At 58.7% G+C, this 22,393-nt stretch overlaps 2 protein-coding genes across 2 annotated transcripts; both read right to left on the bottom strand.

Annotated features, from left to right (window-relative positions):
- Positions 1-4,961: 4,961 nt before the first annotated feature.
- On the bottom strand, positions 4,962-8,581 carry KRT36 (keratin 36). Its single transcript, XM_028153407.2, has 7 exons — positions 8,129-8,581; positions 7,352-7,434; positions 6,949-7,105; positions 6,280-6,441; positions 6,053-6,178; positions 5,663-5,883; positions 4,962-5,299 (listed from the first exon to the last, which is right to left on the bottom strand). Exons 1-7 carry the CDS (start codon positions 8,579-8,581, stop codon positions 5,200-5,202), a joined length of 1,302 nt encoding a protein of 433 aa, XP_028009208.2. The 3' UTR covers positions 4,962-5,199.
- A 7,963-nt stretch (positions 8,582-16,544) lies between these two features.
- On the bottom strand, positions 16,545-20,415 carry KRT13 (keratin 13). The gene is made up of 8 exons (XM_028153413.2): positions 19,924-20,415; positions 18,816-18,898; positions 18,482-18,638; positions 18,138-18,299; positions 17,924-18,049; positions 17,614-17,834; positions 16,943-16,969; positions 16,545-16,623 (listed from the first exon to the last, which is right to left on the bottom strand). The coding sequence occupies exons 1-8, from the start codon at positions 20,413-20,415 to the stop codon at positions 16,545-16,547; spliced, it is 1,347 nt and encodes a 448-aa protein (XP_028009214.2).
- Positions 20,416-22,393: the final 1,978 nt, after the last annotated feature.

Genomic DNA, 22,393 nt, shown 5'->3' on the forward strand with positions numbered 1-22,393 from the left:
TATCTCGGCCCCCGTGGGCGTTGGTCTTTACCAAGTGACTTCTTCTCGTAAAGTTAATACCACTTTCTATCAGAACCCCTCATTAACCTGCTCTTTAGCTTTCTGTGAACATTGCTCGGCCTCGTAAAAAAGGAGCCCCGTTGGACTGGCGGCTACGTTGAGACTCATCTCCACCGCCCCATGCTGCTGGCAAGACCCAGTCTCCCTCAGTTCTTCAAAGGGGCCTGTCATCAGAGCCCAGACCTCAGCCTCCTGGGCAAGAGGTGTGGGAGTCCAGCCACGGCCTTGACTTTCTCCAGCATTGTCTTCTTTTATGGGCCAAGGGAGTCGGGGAGGCCTCTGGGGTGGCTCCTGGGCGTTGGAAAGGCAAGTCTGGTTGTTGCAAGAAGGCCTGGCCTCAAGCCCAAGCAGACACAGAAGGCTCTAGAACAGCTCAGGAAATAGGACTGCGGTAACCAACTATGGCTGTTTCCCCAGGATTGTTCTGGTTTTAGTGCTGAAAGTCTCCGATCCCTGGGAACCCCTCCGTCCTAGGGCAAAAGGGTTCAGTTGGTCACCCTGAACACAGCAGAGCCTCGATGAACACATCCCCACTCCCTCCCTTGCCAGGAAGTCCGTTCTGGCTGTGCAGCCTCAGCTCCAGCCAAGATGACTAGAGTGGCCAACTGGGCGCCTGCCCCACGCAAGGAAGGTGTCATCCAGGCCTTGGTTGAAAAAATGGAGAAGCCTACCCGTCTGGTTGCGGGGCCAGGCGGAGTGGTCCTGCCTCACAGGCCTCCTCCGAAGGCTCAAAGCGCCTGGCCTTCGGCATTTGATCTCTGCTACAGGAGTGGTCTGGATGGATGCCCAGAAAGCTGGACAAGGGTGGGTTATTTGCCCAGAAAATTCAGTCTGCCAAGCAAGTGGGACCGGGAAGAGGGCCTGGGAGCTGAGCAAGAGGGCAGGTGTTTCTGGGGAGGGGCCTCATCAGGGAGGCTGATGGGACTTGCCTTCTGTTCTGCCCTACGGTCTGGGTCCTGCTTACTCTTCTCGGGATCCCATCAGGAGAACGACCGTGGGCTGAGCACCAGCAGCCTTCCTGGCAGGGCGCTTGGTGCTTTCCGGTGCGGGGTCTCACCGAATCCTCATGGTGCCCTGTGAGCCGAGCTTGTTATCCCCCTCTCAAAGCTGAGGAAACCAAGACCCAGGGGCGATGAAAGCTTGCTAGTGGCACCCGCTCGTGACAGGCAGAACCCAGATGCCAACCCGAGTCTGGCCTGGCCCTCTCCACCACAGCTCCGAAATCCAGTCCTGGATTGCCCGCTGTGGCCGGGCTCTGTGGAGAAAGGAAAGGACAGAATAGGGTGGACTCCACAAGAGGATGGCCAACAGCCTCTGGTGTCCCAGGAGATGCAGCTCAGCATCGTGGTTCCCTGTGAACTCTGGGGGTTCAAAGCCCAGCCCTGCCACGTGCCAACTGTTTCCTCTCTATTTCCTCCTCTGTAAGCTGGGAGGAAGATAGACCTGCCTCCTAGGGCTGCTCTGAGGATAACATAAGTGTGAAGCTTCTAGAACAGCACCTGCTCATGGTTCATGCTCAGTAAGGCAGCCGCTGACTGCTCGTCCCCACGCTTGTGGAGTCTTGTTGAAGTCACACCTTAATGGCACACAGCTGTCACTAGGGAGTGTGGACGGTCTCTGAGCACACAGGCCACCATCCCACGGGCCAGGTGCATGTGTTTGGGGCCCTCAGATACAGAGCTTCCATGAGTCACCATGCCCTTCCCACACCTGGGGGCCTGGTGTGACCGGCACCCACCCAGCGCCAGCCCAGGCCCCCATTGGCTGCCTCAGCCTCTCCCTCCCTGGAAATCCATGCCCCGATGCAAGGACACACCTGAGCTGAGAACCTGGCTGCACCTGCTTGCGTGTTTGTGCTTCCCACCCAGGTGAGTACAGGGCTCCACCCAAGCCCTGCTAAGCCGCAGCCTCCTGGAGCCACCCAGGAGCCCAGAGAAGCTACAGCAGTGGAGGCCAGCAAGCCACATGCTGTTTATACAGCCCTGAGGGTCACATGGGTTCCCAGGCAGGGCTCCACACCTGTGCTCCCTGGAAGGGGTTTCTCTCTCCCACATAGTCCTCGTAATACAAGCTAGTGGTACCAGCCATCATTCACTGAGCACTGAGCACCTGCCGGGCTCTGGGCTGAGCTCTCTCCAGGCGTTCTCTCATTCACTCCTCACAACAACCCCATGAGATTGGCATCGCCAATATCCCCATTTAATAGATGTTTCAGGAGCCTTCCCCCTGCTCCAGCCCTGTGGTACTCTACCAGCTCCAAACACTCATGGCAGTGACTAGTGGTTGACCTGTTGGCCCTCCATTCGATGATATCCTCAAATTGTCTTGTGTTTCAGCCCTATCTTCTCAGGGAAACTGTACATTCTTGGGGGCAAGGAATGACCTGGTACTTCTTTTGAAACCTCTATAGTGTCAAGCACAGTGCTGGGCTTCTAGATGTCTCAACATACATGGATGGATGAATGAATGAATCAATCAATGAATGAATGCTTTGCCCATGGTGAATTGTGCTAAGTAAGGAAGCAAAGAAAGGATTTTGAGAGGAAGGGAGCATAGAAAAGGAGGGAATGAAGAAAGAAGGAGAGAAAAGTGGGTAGAGAACTGAGAGAGAAAGATACCGTACTTCCAAATTTAGTCTTATCATCCTTACTCTTACAGATGAGGAAACCGAGACTTAGCGATAAAAGATTAGGCATCTCCATGTAGGTGAGCAGCACCTGCTCAGATGAACCAGCCCCTTTGGCAGAGAACAAAGTGTTCTCTGGGCCAAACGCCATTCTGCCCAAAGGGAGGCAGGACCGTGAGCCAATTCACTGCCGCGCTCATGTCCAGTCCACAGTGTTGAGCTCTGGTGTGCACACTGCTTAGTGATTTAAAGTGGAACTCAGTTGAAGGTGTATGTGAGGGTGAGAGTAGGAAGGGGTTCCTTAACCAACACAGACTCTAAACAATTTAATAGAAAGCTAGACAAGGCTACCTAAATAAAGCGCCCATGACACCCAGGGCTGCCTGAGTGCATGGCATGAGGCTGTGAATTCCCTCTGCAGACTGTAGAGAGTGCATAAAAAGGGAACGCACTGCACACTAGGAGGAGTTGACAGTGTGATTGTCAGGTCACAAGCCTGTGTGCTCTGTCTGCCTGCTCCGACACAGTAGCCAGGCAGCTTGAGCTGTAGACGGAACAGAAGGTCCAGTCCAATCCTGGCTATTCCCCATGTACCAGCACACAGGGGTGGCGTGCTCTGAGTGTCCCCTGCCCACCGCTCATCTCCTGAGCCTCAGGCATGAGCCAGGAAGAGGAGCCCGCAGGCCCCGGAGCAGGAGTGGGAAGCCCAGAGAGCGCAGGACAGGAGAGTGAGACCACATGGAAGGACCCTCCTGGCCAAGGCCAAGCAGCGACTCTGAGGCCAAGGCCTTCGGACTCACTGTCCAGCTCTGAGGGTGCTGCTGACCAATAGTGAGGGCCCTACCAGCATCCTGCCGTGTAACCAAGCAAAGACCCCAGGCCCACCTCGGGGACCAGGGGGTTTCCACTCTCCATACTCAGCTCAGGGGCCCTTCATTTAACACTAATGCTCATTGCTACCACTTCCTGGGGGCTGCACACACTGAGCCTCCTGCGCCCCATTTCACAGATGAACCAGCCAACACTAGAGAGGTCACAGGACATGACTGGGCGCTCACTGCCAAACACAGAGCGAGGCTCAGTGCAGATGCTCCAACCTGCCCATGTCCCTCTTCCCTAAGATCTGAGAGGTGTTCGCTGCACCTCTGCTTGAGCAGCAAATTCCTGGTGACATCCGCCAAGGCCATGCCTTTCCCATGGAGGTCTTGGGCTCCAGTAAGAGCTCAGAGGCGGAAAAGAAGAGAGACAGACACAGAAACAGACACGGAGAGAGAGGTGAGAACCTGACCTGCGTGCTGGGAAGAGCAACGGAGCTAGAGTCTCAATAGCTAAGCCATGGCCTGTCCCTCTCACCACCGTGTGGCCTGGGACAAGTCACTGCTCTCTCTGGGCCCGTGTTCTCCACTGAAGAACGAGGCCGGAGACAAAGCAGGCGTGAGGGCTCAGACTTCTCCCAGGCCAGGCTCCTCAGTCAGAGGGGAGCAGGTCCTGGCATGGTTAGGCTCCCTGCTCAGATGGCACGGCTCAGCCAGCAGAATCCGGGGCACTTTGAATGCTGCCCCATTGTTGTTTCCAACCCTCTCCCCCCACCCCCCACCCCCATCCCCCCACACACACGCACGTCCCTGTCCCCATCACCTTTCACTTTGGCTCTGTAGCCAGTGTTGTGCACGTGAATTCACCTCCCACCTTCATACCCCAGGTCACTCCAACTCCCCTCCCTGGGGCGGTTGGCCCAGCCTGGCAGCCTGGAATGTGCCTCTCTCTGGTTGGTCCTGGAACCCCCTCTCCTAAACTGTCCCCGAGCCAGGTCTGAGGGTGGGTGAGCAGGGGAAAGGGCGCCAGGCCAGGGAGAAGCTAAAGGGAAGGGAGAGGTAACCCCCAGACAACCCCCCAGATCCAGGCAGGACTGCCGAGGAGGACTGGCCGGGGAGCCTTTGCCTCCTCTGTGGTCTCCCCAGGTGGGTACCCACAGGCAGGGCCCACAAGCCTGTGGGTTGTGGCCAACGCCTGTTCTGATTGGGTCAGTGTCTGGGCTCGTGGACCAGGGCCTGAGGTATCCCCGTTACTCAATATTTTTAATCACCCCGTCACTTCCTATCACCCAGCACCAGCGAAGACAGATCTGACACCAGAACCCACACCTTCAGTGCAACCCCTGACCAAACACCCCCAGAACTAACCACGTGAGAGTAGACAGAGCCGCGTTTGCTATGCCAAGAGAACACACTTTATTGGGTACATTTCCAGGGAAACCTAGTTTTGCATGCATGAAAGCAGTGAAACGGAGAAGCACAATGTAAGAAGTATTTCAGTAGAAAAAAACCTGCTGAGCGGGGAGCCCCTCTAGGGAAGGGGGGTTGTTGAGAGCCGGGAGCCACAGGGGTGGCCTCCCTCCTGTGGGCCAGGGCCCTGCCCTCTGGGCTGGACGGCTGGGCACAGCGGGCAGGCCTGCTTGTGCTCCTGGAGGAAACGACTCTCCCGTCTCGGATCTCCTCGGCGATGGTGCGAATCTAGGTGCTGCCCTGGGGAGCCGGAGCGCAGGACATGCCCGAGACGTAGGGAGCTCTACCAGCAGGCTTGCATTCCGTGGCACAAGGGTGGGGAGGCAGCCTGGGGAGATGAAATGGTATCAGGTCAGGCATCGGGACTTTGCACCGACGTCATGTTAACCAGATTTAGGGGATCAAGTGAAACATGTGGGTGACAGCAATGAATGGCCTCAGACAGTGCCGGGGGCTGCAGGGATGAAGACTAGGAACTCCCAGCCAAAACAATGCTTGGACGGCTTGTCCCCCTGTGAATGACCCAATTGGGGGGCTGGGAGGAATCGCTCTCGAGAGGCTTCGGCTCAGACCCCTTCATCTGTGCACTAGCCACTCCCAGGGCTGATGCTGCCAGCCAGGCCCTGGGGTGGGTCTAGGTGCACCCTCCCCGCCCCCGCAGGCCTGACTCCCCAGGACCCTGGCCACTCACTTGCAGTCCTCTCCCTCCAGCAGGCGGCGGTAGGTGGCGATCTCCGACTCCAGCCGGGCCTTGACGTCCAGCAGCACCTGGTACTCCTGGTTCTGCCGCTCCAGGTCGCAGCGGATCTCGGCCAGCTGGGCCTCCACGTTGCCGATCAGGCACTGCATCTGGGCCAGCTGCGAGCTGTAGCGGGCCTCGGTCTCCTCCAGCGTGCATTCCAGGGAGTTCCGCTGCAGCGGCAAAGAGGAGAGCTGTCAACGGGAGGGGATCCCACCCAGACACCCACGGCCCTGGGACTCTGCATGTCACTGTGATCACGCCCCACGGTCGTCTAAGCGCCGAGGCTGGCGGGTCGGGGAGCCGCAAGGGGCCGACAGCCACTCAGTCAGGGCCGCTCACCATGCTGTGCTGGGCCTGCAGCTCGATCTCCAGGGCGTTGACCGTGCGTCTCAGCTCGATGATCTCCGTCTGGCAGCACTGCAGCTGCTCCGAGCTGGACACCACCTGCTGGTTCAGCTCCTCGGTCTGGGAAACGAGAGGGCCCAGCGCGGTCAGACCAAGGGAAGCTACTGTCAAGGGTAACCTCAGCCCAGGAGCTGGCGATCCTGGGCTGCCCCCAGCCCCACCTGCGTGTTGAACCAGGCCTCCACGTCTCTGCGGTTATTCTCCACCAGGGCCTCATACTGGCATCTCATGTCATCCAGGATCTTGTTGAGATCCACTGGGGGCGCGGCGTCCACCTCCACATTCAGTCGGTCCCCGAGTTGGCTACGGAGTGCGTTGACTTCCTGCAGAGAGCCGGCAAGATGCCATAAGGTGATGAAAAGGATGCTGGATGCAGGGGGTGGGATTCAACTGAGCTGCATTCCAACCTTCCTCCCTCGGTGGCCAGCTGTGTGACATGAAACAGGATCCTGAACCTCTCTGAGCCCCCGTCTCCTCCTGGACTTGGAGCTACTTCCTCAGAGGGCTTGGGAGAGTAAGGTGAGATGGTGCAAGTACCAGGCAAATAGGCCTGTTAGCAGGCATTGCATTCCAAATGGAGCTTTAGTGTTATGGGCAGGAGTGTGGGATCTGGGTGACCTTAGGCAAGTGACTTAACCTCTTTGTGTCTCAGTGTTCTCATCTGTAGAATGGAGCTTATAATAGCATATCCCTCCTGGGATTACGGTGAGGATGAAGTGAAATGCAAAGTTCCTGGTACACAGTAAGCCATGAACAAATGCCAGCTGGAGTTCCTGTGGTGGTTGCCACAATTGTTATGCCTAAGACTCCCCGCTGGGCACCAGCCTCACCTCCTCGTGGTTCTTCTTGAGGCAGAGCAGCTCCTCCTTCAGGGACTCCACCTGGGCCTCCAGGTCGGCCTTGCACAGGGTCAGCTCATCCAGGATCCTGCGCAGGCCGTTCATGTCTGACTCCACCAGCTGCCGCAGGCCCAGCTCTGTCTCGTACCTGCACACACAGAACCCTGCCAAGTCTGCGGCGGAGGAGCCAGGCCCAGGGAGGGCCCCTGGCTGCTGTCTGGCTGCAGTGGCTGAGTTGGGGTCGGCAGCACAGGGATCCTTTCCCCTGACCCAGAAGGGATCCGGAGCCAATGCTGCGTTTTCCTCGTACAGTCTCATCTGGCCTCACCCCCACCTCCCCGGCTCCCCAGGGCAGGGGAGCAGCACAGAATCCTCCCGGGCCAGGCCCACTCACTTGGTCCGAAAGTCGTCAGCAGCCAGCTTGGCGTTGTCAATCTGCAGGAGCAGCCTGGTGTTCTCGGCCTTGGTCAGCAGGATCTGGGGAACAAGGGGCACCCCGTGAGCTGGAGAAGGCCAAGCAGGGTGGGTAGCTCGGCTCACAGAGGCCAGGCCTCTAAGTGCTACCAGCGCCTTCAGCATCTCCAGCTCTGAGCCCTGAGCCCTGAGCCCTGAGCCCTGAGCCCAGGTCTGAAGGGAGCGTCAGTCCTAGGAGGGATGTCAGTGGCCGTCAGTCCTGGCATCGGCAGCCCCCAGAGAGGCACAATGGGAAACACCAGGGGGCGTGGAGAGAGCCAGGCTGAGCTGGAGCCAGGCCGAGCACTGGCAGGCTGTGTGATCTTGAGCAAGGTGCTGACCGGGCACTCCACCCGTTCAACTTCAACTTCCTCATCTGTTCAATGGGCCCAGTAAAGCCCATCTCTCCCAGATGAGGAACCAGTAAGCCACAGAGAGGAATGTGCCAGGCACAGTGGCTGTGCCCAGTAGGGGCTTGGTGCATGGTGTTGCCCTTCCTATCGCTGAGACAGTGAGGGGCGGGGAGGAATGGCTGGCCACAGGTTATAAGCAACAGAGAGATCTGGGCCCTCCAGGAAACCAAGACCCCGAGGAGAAAAGCTTGCCTTGATGGGAGAATTCCCTAAGAGCTACAGTTCCACCCGTAGCCCCTTGGTGTGAGACAGACCCCCTCCAGGGACGGGGCTTCCGGGCTGGAGAGGGGCCAGGCCCCGGTTACCTTCTGCTGGAGCTCCTCGATGATCTTGAAGTAGGACTGGTAGTCGGGGCAGATGTACGGGATCTGACACTCGCACCACTCCCGGATCTTGGCCTCCAGCTCCGCGTTCTCCCGCTCCAGCTGCCGCACCTTCTCCAGGTAGCTGGCCAGGCGGTCGTTCAGGAACTGCATGGTCTCCTTCTCGCTGCCATTGAAGGCGCCCTCGCAGAGCCAGACCCCGCTGCCAGCAAAGCCAGAGGGGTAGCACCCGGAGGACAGACAGGAGCCCGGCAAGCAGCTCCCCAGGCCCGAGAGGCCCAGCCGGCAGGAGGAGGCCGAGCCCGCAGCACCGGCGAGGCTGGAGACCCTGCAGGAGCCCATGGAGCGGACGGGGGACACCCGAGAGAGCCCGCCCGCTGGGCCACAGAGGACCTTGACGGACCCAGAAGAGAAGATCGGGGAGCAGGTGGCCATGATGCTAGCAGAGGCAGGTGCAGCAGTGCAGGGAGCCGGGGTTCTGGGTTCTCCCGGCCTCTCTGGGGCGGTTATATACCCTCTTTGTGGGGTGTTGGCGTGTTACTCTTGGGAAAGCCTAGTCCTATTCCGGAAAGCTAATCGCATTAGAACGTGACTTTTTGCTACCCATCCAGAATTCCCTGCCTTGTAAAAAAAAATTGTTCAATTCGGTTGGCTAAGTCAGGACTCTCAGCTGTTGTCACTTCGGAGCAGAATATGCATTTTATTGCCTCTTCAAAGACTTTGCACCAGATCCCATTAACCGGGAGTGGCCTCGCGGGTGGCATTTGGTCGCTGCCCTGTCTGCGTGCCTTCCCCTGAGGAGCCCAGTCTGTCCATCTGTCACCATCACTCATGACCCCACGCCTCCTCGCCCCTGACCTGGGCCTGGGCCACCGGGATGGTGGAAAAGGAGCAAAGAAAACTAAAATTCATGGAGCGTCTATTATGTGCCTCACCGCCTCACCAGAGTCCTGGGAAGTGGCCAAAATTGTCTCCATTTTGCCAATGTGGAAACTGAGGCTCAGAATGGTTAGAAAATAAATAAATAAAAACCCGCTCAAGGTAAACAGGCTGTGAGGAAAGAGCCTGGATCTGACACCAGGGCTCTCAGACCCCAACTCCCACGCCCTCGTCCCCCACACAACCAAGGTCAAGTGCCACCACCTGGAATTTAGGGACAGGAGGCCCAGGTTCAAATCCTAGCTCTGCTGATCATCTGCTGAGCACGTCACCCCCTCTCTGGCCTCCTCAGTGCCTTCGTCACAGCAGGCGCGATCACCGGCCTCAATCAAAAGTCAGAAGGGAACGTGTTTTGAAAACCATCGGGCGCCGTAGAGATGTTGGTTAAGCTAGGAGAACTGTCTTTGGTGGCCGTTGATGGCTGTGGCCTGCAAAGGATCATGGGAGTGAGCCTGCAAACGGAGCTGCTTTGGAGGGTAGTTCCCTTTGTGGCCTCCAGGTCTCTACACTGAGGAGGGGAGACTCAAGACCCCAAGGTGGCCGGCGCTGCCCCCCAGTCCCTGAACTGGGTCCAGAGATGGCCGATGCTGACTCTCTGGACAGGGAAGGAATAAGAGGAGCAAAGTGCTGCCGGGTAGGTAAGCGAGCCGGGGGAGAGGCTGAGGATGAGGGAGCGACGGTAAACGCGGCCCCTGCCTCACCACGCGGGCTTTCCCACGCAGGCCTGCTGTGCAAGGCTGGCATTTATGGGAGCGTTTATGTGCTTCTGGGGCTGTAATTTACCAGCCTCTTAAAACGCTTTACAAGCTTCTCTCTGGAATTACTCAGGAGGGTTGGCTGTGGTGCACAGCACCTCGCCCAGTGCAGTGGGCATCCTGTCGAGGTGCCCCATTTTGCACCTGGGGGGCTCCTTCCAGGACTGAGAGCGGGCGGCTGGCCTCCAGAGCCCCGGCTGCCTCAGCCACGGTTCCTCCCAGCTGCCCATCTCCCCTGCTCTGCCCCAGGGCCTAGGACGGGGCGTCTCGGGCTTTCTCAGCCTCAGCCCTGTTGACATCTCGGGCTCCATAGTTCTCTGTCGTGGGGGGCTCCCTGTGCACTGTAAAATGTTAGCAGCATCCCTGGCATCCACGGACATGGCCCAGGAGCAGTCCCCTCCCCTCGCTGTGACAACCGAACATGTCACTAGACATGGCCAATGTCCCTGCGGGAGGCACAACCGCCCTCGGTTGAGACCCACTGGACTATCGGGACCGGAACTGGGCTCTGTCCAGACCTCCTATAAGCACTGCCTTTGTTTCCTAGGACGACTGGGGCGGAGTCCGGTGGGCTCTGGGGCCTCTCAGGCAAGTCCTCAGGGCATCCGTGCCTCGATGTCCCACATTTGCGACACGGGCTCATCCCGCGGGCAGCCCTTGCCAAGCCCCCGGCGCGGCTCTTCTCTGCTGGGGTCTCCGGCTGAAGCGGATGCTCTCATTTTTTTGTGAAATCCAGACCTGAAGCTGATTCTAGGTCTCTCTCGGGCAACTGAGGAAGCGGGGGTCTGCCACCCTGGCCGTCCCCCGCTCCGCAGTGCCGCAGGAGGGCCGTGGTGGGCCAGCGCCCCGCAGGGTCTCCAGGGCTGAGCAGAGCACGCACCCCTCCTGGAGCAGGTGACCAGCTGGCAGAGAAGGTCTCAGCCGCCCTCAGGCCCTGCCTTTCTCCAGGTTGGGGACTTCAAGGCCACCTCTCCGAGGCAAGTGCGGAGGGAGCCTCGTGGGAAGAATTCCTGTTTCCTGCGCCCAGAAGCCCGGATCCTCATGGGATGGCGGAGGCCCACGTGGAACAGATGCTGCACCTGTATCGGAGGAGAGAGCCCGCACTCACAGAGCCGCTCACCCCCAGGACCGCACCCGGGGACCGCCCGCCCTCCCTCTCCTGGCCAGCCAGCCCTGGGGAACACCCGCCTGCTCACTGTTTAGTAAACCAGGGCTGCCCGTGCATCGGGTTTTATATCCAAATCCGGGCCTGGGCTCAGCAAGAGCTCAGGCCAAGCTACTCAACCCGGCTGAGCCTCCACTTTCCCAAGAGGTGAATGGAGGTCCCAAAGCCACAGGATTGTGGGGACTGTATGGAAATGTGCTTGGTAAACAGGAACTCGTTTCACAGATTTATGAGATCAAAACTGTTCTTAGAGCCCATGCCGTCTGAGCCCCCAAATACGGTTTCCGGTACACAAACCGCTCCCCCCCCCACCCCCCGGTTTCATGAAACACTGACTCGGAGGCCTGACTCAGCTGTGCCAGGAAACACAACTGCTCAAAGAGGGCTATGTCCAGGGCTAAAGGGACCCCATCAGCCACGACTCTCTGACCTTTATTCTAGAAGCTCCCACCCGCACCTCCACCCCACCCTCACTTTGCAGGAGCAGTGCTGGTTTTAGGGCTACTGAGCTGACAGGGCGTTCTCTGCCCACATGGCCCCCGCTTCAGGGGCGGGGGGGAGGGGGGAGAAAACAGTCTGGCTTTTCCCAAGCCCATCGTGGAAAGCCACCAAGTTCAAAGCCAGCCACGGAGCTTGTGGCTCCTTCTTTGGTAAAAGGAAGTCTCCATCCATAAGTGAGTTTACATCGGAAGCCGAGGCTCTCCGTGGGCAAAGAGCCGAGAGATCAAGCCTCAGTCTCCTTCTGCCCAGCCCTGAACAGTCCCTCCAGTGCAGATGGCAGCAGGCACAGCCCGTCACGGTGTGCCCCGGAGGAAATGGGTTCTCTGAGCAGGGTCCCCTCCCTTTCCCTGCTGCTCTGGGCTGTGGTCAGAGCGTGCCAGCCACCACCACACCAGAGTGCCCCACCGGCATCAGAGGGACAGTGGGCCATGGAGCTGCCAAGTCCCCTGCAACGGGGCACCGAGGGGACCAAGATCATTCAGGAAGCCCGTGGCTGCCTCTCAGCGTCCTGCTGCCTGGGGTTTCATCCTCCTGGCTGTCACCTGCTGCCTGTTCCACCTTTGACGTCCACACACACAGATCCTGCAGAATTTCCCACCGTAACAGGCATCTAAGGAATGCTGGTCCCGTGTCTTAACCCCTTTATTTTTAATTTTTTTAATGCAAGAGAGAGAGAGAGGAGAGATGAGAGAGGATGGGGAGAGAGAGAGAGAGAGAGAGAGAGAGAGAGAGAGAGAGAGAGAGAAATGTTGACTGGTTGTTCCACTCATTCATGCATTCATTGGGTGATTCTTGTATGTGCCCTGATCCAGGATAGAACTCATGACCTAGGCATATCAGGAGGATGCGCCAATCAACCGAGCTACCTGGTCAGGGCCCATGTCTTTACCTCTTTAGACCCTACCCAGCAGTCACCCAGAAATGGGGAGACCCACACCGATCTCATTTACACACACACACACACACACACACACACACACACACACTCAACTGCTTCTTCCTTGTAACCAAGAATGTGTTCAAGTGACGAAGCACCCGCGACTCCGGCCCCTCCCAGGAAAGCAGGGTTACTCTCTGTTCTGTGCCAAATAACCACATCGAAAGCTTGGGCCAAAGCTCCTGCCAGCTGGTGGCAGGTCTAGTGCAGGCATGCAGTGGCAGGTACACAAAGCTGCAGGGAGCATTATGGGAGGAGAAATCTCCAATGAAGACATTTTAAGCCACCCCATTTAGCCATTTGTCCAGAGAACTGGAGAAAGGTCTCGCTTACTCAGTTTCGATGGCAGAAGACTCAGGGCAGTTCACAGACCAAGGATGGGGTCGTGGTATTTCGCAAATGTGCATGCAGGCGATGTTTGGGACATACTTGTACTAAACAATGTCTGTCATTCCGACTTAACTGGGCACCTGCATTTTTCCCAGCAGGCCTCGGTAAGGAAGCATCCCCGGCTGAGCGCCTGGGCCGATCAGGACACAGCTGTTCCTTCCCTCCTCCCCTGTGGCCTGTCCCGTGACTGGCTGGGCGTGGGGACAGGTGTATCTGACTTCCTTTGAAAAATCGTATCTTTCTGTTCTCTGTACCCTATTCGGAGTGGCTGCGTTTTTCCCTCACAGGCCCAGCGAGTACGACTCGGACCTACGGCGCTGTCCTCAGTGTCGTCCTGGCCCCCGCAGTGACAATCCACCCCATGGCAGCTGCCTTGAGCAGGGTGACTCAGACCTTCCTCGGCAAGATCTGGCAAGTCCCTCTCTGCTCCGTTTCTCACTCCCCCAGCCTGTGCCCCGAACCTCTGCCCACCCCTGCTGTCGCCAGGCCTCACCAAGCTCGGGACAGGGCAGACACACACTGGGTGAGCCAGGAGGGCTTTCCACACTCCCTCTACAGAGCCCGGAGCCCAGAGCCTGCTGAGCTGGCCAGGGCCCTGAGCAGGGGTTTCTCCCATGGCCCTAGGGTCTGCGGGGCTCCCGGGTACCACATGCGGCTCTGTGCATGGTCCTGAGTCCCCCCTGGGCCTTGGGGCCTCAAAACTCCCCCTTTGCCCGGCCAGAATTGCCCTGGAACTCTCATCTCCCCCAAAATACAAAGGTATCCCCCCGCCCCTGAATATGGTTTTGGCAATTGCCTGGGATTTCGGGGTTCTGCTCCAAACTGCTCTTGCCATGGGGGAGGCCTAGACAGCCGCCCTGACCCCAGTCTTAAGCCATACCTCCTGGTTTTCTCACGCCAGGCTCGGCCTTCTCGCCCGTAGGCCAGCTCTTCCTGCACGGCTCTGCTGGCTGACAGCTCCCATCTGGAAGTCCAGGGCCTCCTGCTCAGATCCACTCCGTCCCCACTCCCCCCACCCAGCTTTTATGGACAATCCCAGCGCTGCCACTGCTCTCCCTGTGTGCTTAGAGAACGTGTGGTTTGTGGGAGACCCACAGCCTGGGGAAAGAAGCTGGTACCTCGGTCTCCCGCGTCCCCTGGATGCAGGTACCACTTAACTGAACCACAAAGCAGGTTTCCCCGTTTGGTTGGGTTCCACCAGCTGCGTTTACAGGGGCTGGTGCGCAGTGGGTCTCAGGGTGTCTGCCAGTCGGACTGTGGGCTCTGGGTTGTAATTAACCACAGTTTATACTGTGGAGTCTACTTTCAACCTGGTCTGAGAGCCTGGGATGAAAGAAGCCGCGGGGTTATTACGGCTGTCTGTGAAAATGGGCCAGAAGAGTGAATGCCAGCCGTCGGCCAACTCCCCAAATCTCCACCCCCAAGAGCAGCACCCACCCAGCCATCACCCACCCACCTGATGCCCCCCAAACTCTGTAGCACCCTGAGGAGCTGCTTCAAGGGAAGCAATGCACACAGCCTGCCCACTCCAGGCCCCGAAAGCTCAGGAACATCGTCCACCAGGGGCCACGCCCCCAGGAGCCCCTGAGACGCACGGACCCAGGCAGGGCGGGCAGAGGCCCCCGCAGGGAGGCTGGCACAGTGCCATGGGCCACAGCCCTCCTGGGATGCCCCTTTCCTCTCTTCCCCAGGCTCCCCTCGGGTGTGTGTGAGTGCGGACACTCCTGTTGTATGTTCCTGCAAGGGATTCCAAACTAGAGGGGACAGTGACAGAGGGGAAAGGGATAATGTGCCCAGCACTCTGTACAGGGATCCTTTCATTATTTCATTTCGTCTTTACAACAATACATGAGTTGGCACCATTGTGCCCATTGTACAGATCTGAAGGCTGAGATTCCCCTTGCCAGGAAGACCTGGGCACCCTTATCTCCCACCCTAGGTCTTCTGTGGACCCTCAAGGCTGTCACCCAAAACAGAGGGATAAAAGGCACCCAGGGGGGGTCCCAAGGCTGCTGCTCTGTCCTCAGCCATGCCCTGCTCGCCCCCGTGCCCAGCTGCCCAACATGAGGCCATGTTGGAACCAGGCCAGGGGAGGACCAGGTCTAGAGCCCCGTCCCTCACTCTGTGTCCCAGCAGGTGGCCTCAGAGGCACTGACCTGCTTTCTGGAGTGAGCCTGCCCCCTGCAGGACCCAGGCAGGACACGCAACCCCAAGGGGAGTGCGCAGGCCTCATGCATCTGGGAGGAGCCTTGGGGAGAGGGAGGCGACTTTTGCTGAGAAGGAGGGTGACAGAGCAGCCAGGAGTCACAGGCAGCACAGCAACCAACCACTGTGTGCAGCACCTGCCCTATGGAGGCGCTCTGCTCTGGAGCTCCAGGACACTGGGAATGAGGCCATGAGGATGCTCTGTGGTTGATGTCTTTGTCCCCTGAGCACTCATTTCTCCCCCTAGCTTCCCAGAGCTGAACGCTTGGCACTGACAAAGGACCAGCCACGGTCTTGGAAAGCACGTTGGGACATGGACCCCGGCTCTTAGGCTGGGCAGGCCACTCAACCAGCCTGAGCCTCAGCCTTCAGATCTGTACAATGGGCACAACGGTGCCAACTCATGGATCGTTGTAGAGATGAAATAAAGAATGAAAGGAGCCCTGTGCAGAGTGCGTGCTGGGCACATTATCCCTTTCCCCTGTGTTATAGCCCCCTCTAGTCTGGAATCTCTTGCATGAACATACAACATGAGTGTTCTCACTCGCTAACAGTCATAGACCAGAGGAAAAAGAGAAGCGCGCCCACGCCGGGGTCCAGGAGACCAGTCCCCGTGAAAGGAGTGGGCTGAGCAAGAGGAGGCTGCGAGTCCGAGCTGGGACATCCAGAGAGGCAGTGAGGGGTGGGGGCAGGGGGCAGGGGGAAGCTGGGAAGAAAGGCAGCACATGGGTCACTCACTGAGGCCTGTGGCTGCTTCACTGAGTGGTTGGGAACGGCAGGACCGTGGGGCAGGCTGAGGGGGCACTGCAGGTCGGGATGCCCATCATGTCTGCAGGGAGCAGGGAGGCAGCAGGCTGGGGCTGGGGTAATGATCCTGGGCCTCCTTCTCCCCAAAGCAGCCCTGCAGTGGCCGCTCGCAGCCTGCCCAGCACCCTCCATACCTCTCATCCACTTCTCCCCGTTAACTGGCTCATCAGGACCCCGTTGCTGCCTTATTACTGGGCACCCTATAGGGTGTTGAGCTGACTCGCGTGCCCCCGCATGTCTCCGGTTTGCCCCATGTCCATGTTTGCAGGGTGCCATCACCCGTGAGCCCCCAGCGCCCCTGTGTTTGTCCTTGTTGCACCGGGTGCTGTTGGCGTGCCCACTGGGAGCTCCCTGGGCTGAGCTTGTCGGGGTGACCTGCTCACCCAGAGCCCCAAATTAGGTTCTTGGCAGGTGCCACCCACAAAAACCAGGCCAGAATCAAAAATACGTTTGCAAAAAGGCAGGAAACTTTATTGAATTCTTTTGAGCAGAGAAGCGGAGAAATCAGAGCAGCGAGGTCAGGAGGAAAAGGAAGCCGACCCAGAGGGAAGAGCAAGGAGCGCCCACCCAGGGAGAGGGGGGCCCGGGCTTGGGAGCGGGGTGACTGAGCTCCCGAGGTCCCTCCCTCTCTCCTGCAGGACCCTTCCGCTCTCTCCCCCTCTGGATGCTGAAGACAGAGGGAGGGGATGCCGGGCAGATTTAAGGCCGACGGGGGGTGACCTCAGACGGGCGGCGAGGGCCCGAAGTGGTGGGGCTGCCGGAGCTGGTGGTTCCGGAGCTGGTGGTTCCTGAGCTGCCGGACCTGGTGGTTCCTGGGAAACAAGGAGGCAAGAGATGCTCAGGCTGGAGAAGCCTCACCTCGGGCCAGGGCAGGACCCCAGGAGGCCCCAGCCCCGCATTCGTCAGTGAGGGGCTCGTTAACGGGGACTATGATTGGCCCCAAAGCCAGCTTTCTCCATGACAGCCAGTGGCTCTAGGGGGCAGAGCCGTCTATGATGAAAGGGAAACAGGTGAGCAGAGGCCCACGCTCCCCGCAGCCCCACCCCTTCCCATGGGGAAGTCCAGCGCTGCCCCCGCCGAGCCGCCCCAGCATGTGCTTACCTCCGGAGGGGAAGCCCGTCATCCTGGAAGAGAGGAGAGGCAGCGTGAGCACAAGGCAACCGGGGTCAGCACTCACCCTCCTCAGAGCTACTCAGCCATCGTTCGGAGCCCTGAGTGGGGCTTTGTCACCTAACTGTGCCCTCAGCCCAGGGGCGGCAGCAGCAGGTGCCTGCCAGGTCTGTCTGTCTGTCTGTCTGTCTGTCTGAGGCCTCAGGAGAAGGTACCATTGGCCCCCAAATGCAGGGCATTTGCCAGAAGTTTTGTCCTCCCTCTGGTTCCCTCAGCCCCACCCCCTCCCCGCCCTGAGCCCACAGGATGGCCTGGGCTCTGCAAATGGTCCGAAGGCGGTTACATCGCCTTTGTAAGCGCTTTGTTGGGCTGACCTGAATCCAAGCTCGTATTTTTCCCATAGGAGGTGTTCCCTCCACCGTCCCTAGTCCTGCTGGTCCCATTCGGAGGCCTGGATTAGAGTGTCACAGGCATGGGCTCTGCAGCCTGATTCCAGAGGACAGGGGAGCTCTGGTCCTGGGTCTTCGTCCAGGCTGCTTAGGCTCAGTCAGGCCCCCTCCTGCCTGGGACCCGAGGGCCTGATCCCTGAGACGCTGCCTGCTCTCACAGCCGACAGCCTGCCGGCCCTTTCCCAAGAGAGAGGCCGGCGAGGACCTACTTGGCATCCTGGCCCTCGAGCAGGCTGCGGTAGGTGGCGATCTCCTGCTCCAGCCGCGTCTTGATGTCCATGAGCTGCCTGTACTCCAGGTTCTGGCGCTCGGTGTCAGCGCGCACCTCGCTCAGCTGGGCCTCCATGCTGCTGATCAGGTCCTGGATCTGAACCAGCTGCGTGGCGTAGCGGCACTCCGTCTCGGCCACCGTGCTCTCCAGCCCGGCTTTCTGGTGAGGCAAGAGAGAGGTCGTGAGGGGAGCCCGACCCAGGGGAGGCCCGGAGGCGGTGGCCGCTGGGCAGGGGGCCGCAGGTGTACCATGCTGAGCTGGGACTGCAGCTCGATCTCCAGGCCCTGGAGGGTCCGCCTGAGCTCCGTGATCTCCGTCTTGCTGGTCTGAATCATCTCTGTGCTGGAAGACACCTCCTTGTTGAGCTCCGCGCTCTGAAAGGCAAACAGGGGGAAGGTGACGGAGAAGCCCAGATGGCAGGCTTGGCACCCCCTGGCCCCTCAGGGGAAGAGGGCCGGGCACCTTGCTGTGGAACCATTCCTCGGCGTCCCGGCGGTTCTTCTCAGCCATGGCCTCGTACTGCTCCCGCATCTCCGCCAGCACGCGGGTCAGGTCAATGCCCGGGGTGGCATCCATCTCCACGTTGACCTGGCCTACCATCTGGTTGCTGAACTCCTTCATCTCCTGTGGGGATGGGAAAGGAAGAGGTTTTGAGGATCCTTCTGGTTCCTCTCCTTGGTTCTGGATGCTACTGGAATGTTCTGGAAAGCCCTTCCAGGTCCCACAGTGGAGCGCAGAGTCTGGCCATGGGCTCCCCTTTCTCACGGGAGGTGATGCACCCTGGCAGGCCCATGCCCCCCTCTCACCTCCTCGTGGTTCTTCTTCATGTAGGCCAGCTCCTCGTTCAGGCTCTCGATCTGCATCTCCAGGTCGGTCTTGGCCAGGGTCAGCTCGTCCAGCACCCGGCGCAGGCCGTTGATGTCGGCCTCCACGCTCTGGCGCAGGGTCAGCTCGTTCTCATACCTGAAGGATTTTGTTTTAATTGAAAAAACAACACATGGGTGGTATTAGACACTCCCCCTGGACTCTGCTACTTCTCCAAGACATCCGCTCGTGGGAAGCTCCAATGTCATGGTTCGGATGAGCGTTTGTCTACGACAAGAGACTGCGAGGCACGGTGAATGGGAACAACAAACTCACTTGAGCCTGAAGTCGTCGGCAGCCAGCCGGGAGTTGTCAATCTCCAGGATGACCCGGTTGTTGTCGATGGTGGCCGCCAGGATCTGCAAAACACAGGAGGTCACCGCGGGGGGTCCCAGGAGCTGGGGGAGGAGGGCTGAGGGAGCATGGGAGCTGGACCTGGGCTGCTTCTCTGTAAAGTGAGGGGCCAGCCAGCCGGATCCCTTCAGTTCATTAGCATTCTACATCCTGCATTCTAGTCATGACAGGGAAGATAGCGGAGTGCGGTGCAGGGGAACGAGCCCTCCGAGAAGAGAACATCTTTGGACGGCCAGGTCTCCGAGGCCTCAGACTAGTAACCTCTCTAGGCCACTGAGAACCTCTCCCTTAGGTCAGGAGGCAGCCCACCTGGCTGCACACAGTTCCTAACTGCGCCAGAGCTGGTCTGCCGCTGAGCAGAGGGGAAACCCAACCAATAGATGCATGCATTTGGATTCCTTGGCTAAACTTTTCTATCCTGAAGCACTGGAAATCCACCCCCCACCCCCACCCCAGAGCTGGGACCCAGCCTGGGCAGGGGCAGGGGGGTGTCTGTCCCAACAAGCTGGCATCACCCAGGATGGATAGGCTTGGAGGGAACCTCGACTTAGCCCTGCCTAAGCCTCTGCCTCCATCTCCCCCACCCGGTCACAGCCAATTGAGAATAACCCTTGAAAGGGGCCCCTACAAAGGAAACTAGTATTTCCAGCCCCGTGAGTGAACTTGTCTCCGTTTCTCTGTTGACTTTAGTCATTCTTCGTGGCTTTTAAAACTGTCATGGTGTCCAAATAACTCAGTGGGTCAGGGCTCTGGAGGTTGAGTCACTAATAACATAACTGTTTGGAAAGCAATAAAAACGTGCACACGAGAACGAACAACAATAAAATGGAGAGTGGGAGAAAGTGCATTCGGGGTGCTACGGCGTGAGAAAGCCCATCAGGAGTGGAGGCACTTGGTAGTAAAAGACTAGAATTTTCCCCGGCGGGAAGGGTGAGAATTCCACCCGCCCTGCATCTTCTGGTACTGCGTGTCCTGGCCTTTTCAGCTCTGCCCTGCACACAGGGACCCTCCTCAGCACTCAAGGGCTCACCTTGTCCCGCAGCTCCTCGATGGTCTTGTAGTAGTGGCTGTAGTCGCGCTCCGGGCTGGCCGGGCTCTGCTTCAGGTGCCAGTCTCGGATCTTGACCTCCAGGTCGGCGTTGGCCTCCTCCAGGGCGCGCACCTTGTCCAGGTAGGAGGCCAGGCGGTCGTTGAGGTTCTGCATGGTGATCTTCTCGTTGCCGGAGAGGAGGCTGCCATCGCCACCACCAAAGTCACCAAAGCCACCGCCAAAACCCCCACCATAGCCACCTCCGAAGCCACCACCAGCCCCTCCACCGAAGCCACCCCCAAAGCCACCGCCGAAGCCACCGCCGAAGCCACTACCAGCCCCTCCACCGAAGCCACAGCTCATGCCGCCGCCATAGCCCCCCGAGGATCCCCCAGTGACAAATCGGCTGGAACAGGAAGACATGCCGCGGCCTCCCCCCAGCTGGCACGCGCCTCCGTAGCTGGCGGAGGAGTTCTGCAGGCGAAGGCTCATGATGAGAGAAGATGAAGAGCAGGTGTGGGCAGGAGCTTGACTTGGCCTGGGATGAGGATGTGGCTCTTCCCTGAGTGGGTGCCTTTTATACACCCTCCGCAGAGGTTGGACAATGGCCCCATCTCCTCTCCTCCCGTCCCCACCCTCTGATTGGTGCCAGCTGGGCGTCTCTGTTTCCCACAAGCCCAGTTGCCTCTGCTTTCCAGGGTGGGTAGTGCCTTGAGGGGAAGTGGGGGTGCTGGCTTTTTTTTTTTTTTTTAAACCCTTGACAAAAGGGATGATTCAGAGGGAACGGTGTTCTGCTTAGGACTGCCCTTTGACAGTGAATTCTGTTTCACCTCTCCACTTAAGGAACTCACTCCCAGAGGCCTCGGCCCCACCCAGTGTTGGAATGGGGACCCAGCTGCAAAGGGTTCTCGGGTGCCTCTGTGAAGGGAGAGGTGGCTGCAGAGTGGCCCGGTGCTTTGCGAGGTCACCGCAGCCCTTGGCCTCCCTTCTTTCTGTTTCTAAAACCTCTGACCAGAAAGCTCTGCCTCTTTCTTAGCATGTCACCTGCCCCCGCGCCCCCAGCGAAGCTGAGGGCGAACTTGGCTTGGTCCTGAAAGTGTTCCAGCTGAGAAGAAGATGACTCTGAGACCCTCAGATAAAGTCACAGCGGCACGGAACCTTAGGGACCCTCCAGCACAGCTGGGGAAACTGAGGCACGGGAAGAGGAAGCCACCCTGTACGTTACAATAGGTCATCCTCTCAGATCCCTCAGCCCATGCAGGCACTGGGCTAAGAACTTTGCACTAGTGACTATGGAGTTTAAGCCTGCAGCAGCGGGTGAGGTGGGTCCTGCTGTTATCCCCATTTTACACGTGAGGAAACTGAGCCTAAAGGGCAGAGTCAGGAGTGAGACCCACGTCTGGTTCGGTCTGACGCTAAGGCTCGTTTCTTAGGTATGATTTTCATAAAATAAAATGTATAAATCATGTGTCCAGCTTAATGCATTTTTAATGTATTTTTATTGATTTCAGAGAGGAAGGGAGAGGGAGAGAGCGAAAAAAAACATCAATCATAAGAGAGAATCATTGATCAGCTGACCCAGGGTTCAGAAGCCCTGGGTCAGCCCGGCCTGTGTGTTTCATGACTCCATTATACCAGCTTCCCTAGCTGCACAGACAGAAGGCCGGCCTTGCAGTACCTGAGCGGGGCCGTGTCTAGCCCCCTAACCATGTGACACCTGTCTCAGTTGGTGAGTGCTTGACCAAGAGGCCACATTGGAGGATGTGACCCAGGACCTGGGGCCAGGGTCTCTCTGACAAGTGGCTGAACCTCAGCTGTGCTTGTAACCCTGCCAGAGGGGCCCTCACCACCCAGGCTGGAAGGAAAGGGCCTTGAGGTGACCCCCCAGAGCCCAGATAGAAGGAGAAGGTTCCGGGTCTGAGAATGGCAGGCTCGGGACTCGCTCACAGCCCCACTCACCAAGGGGCCAGGGTTCTGGCCGCACCAGCCAGGGATCTGCAGGGGACCAGGCCAGGGCCGGGGTAGATGGCCCAGGTGTGGAAGATCCCGGCTGATTCAGCAAGACCAGGAGCGAGGGCTGTGAGTCAGGGCTCTCTCGCCTTTGTTTGCTGCAGGTGGGGAAGCGGCCTGTGCTTTACCCAGCGGGTGTCAGCACCAGGGAGAGAGCCAGGGAGTGCTGTGGGTGCTCAAAGCCCTGGTGAACCCCGAGATGCGCCGACCCCTGACCTGGCCCGGCCCTTCTACCCCAAACTGATGGCTCAGCTCTCCCTCTGGAAGGGTTTGATTCAGCCCAAACCAGGAGCTCTGGCTCACTCAATAGAGGATCAGAACTGACAAAAAGGTGATTAATGGAACCTGCCAGGCCCCGAGTGATGATCTCCTCGGGGCTGCTGAGCAGGTTCTGGCCAACGCCTCTCCCGAGGAACAATACCTCAGATCCCGCAAAGCCCAGCAGCACGCACATGGCCCC

This window comes from Eptesicus fuscus, chromosome 20 (assembly GCF_027574615.1).
Source record: "Eptesicus fuscus isolate TK198812 chromosome 20, DD_ASM_mEF_20220401, whole genome shotgun sequence".
NCBI lineage: Eukaryota > Metazoa > Chordata > Mammalia > Chiroptera > Vespertilionidae > Eptesicus > Eptesicus fuscus.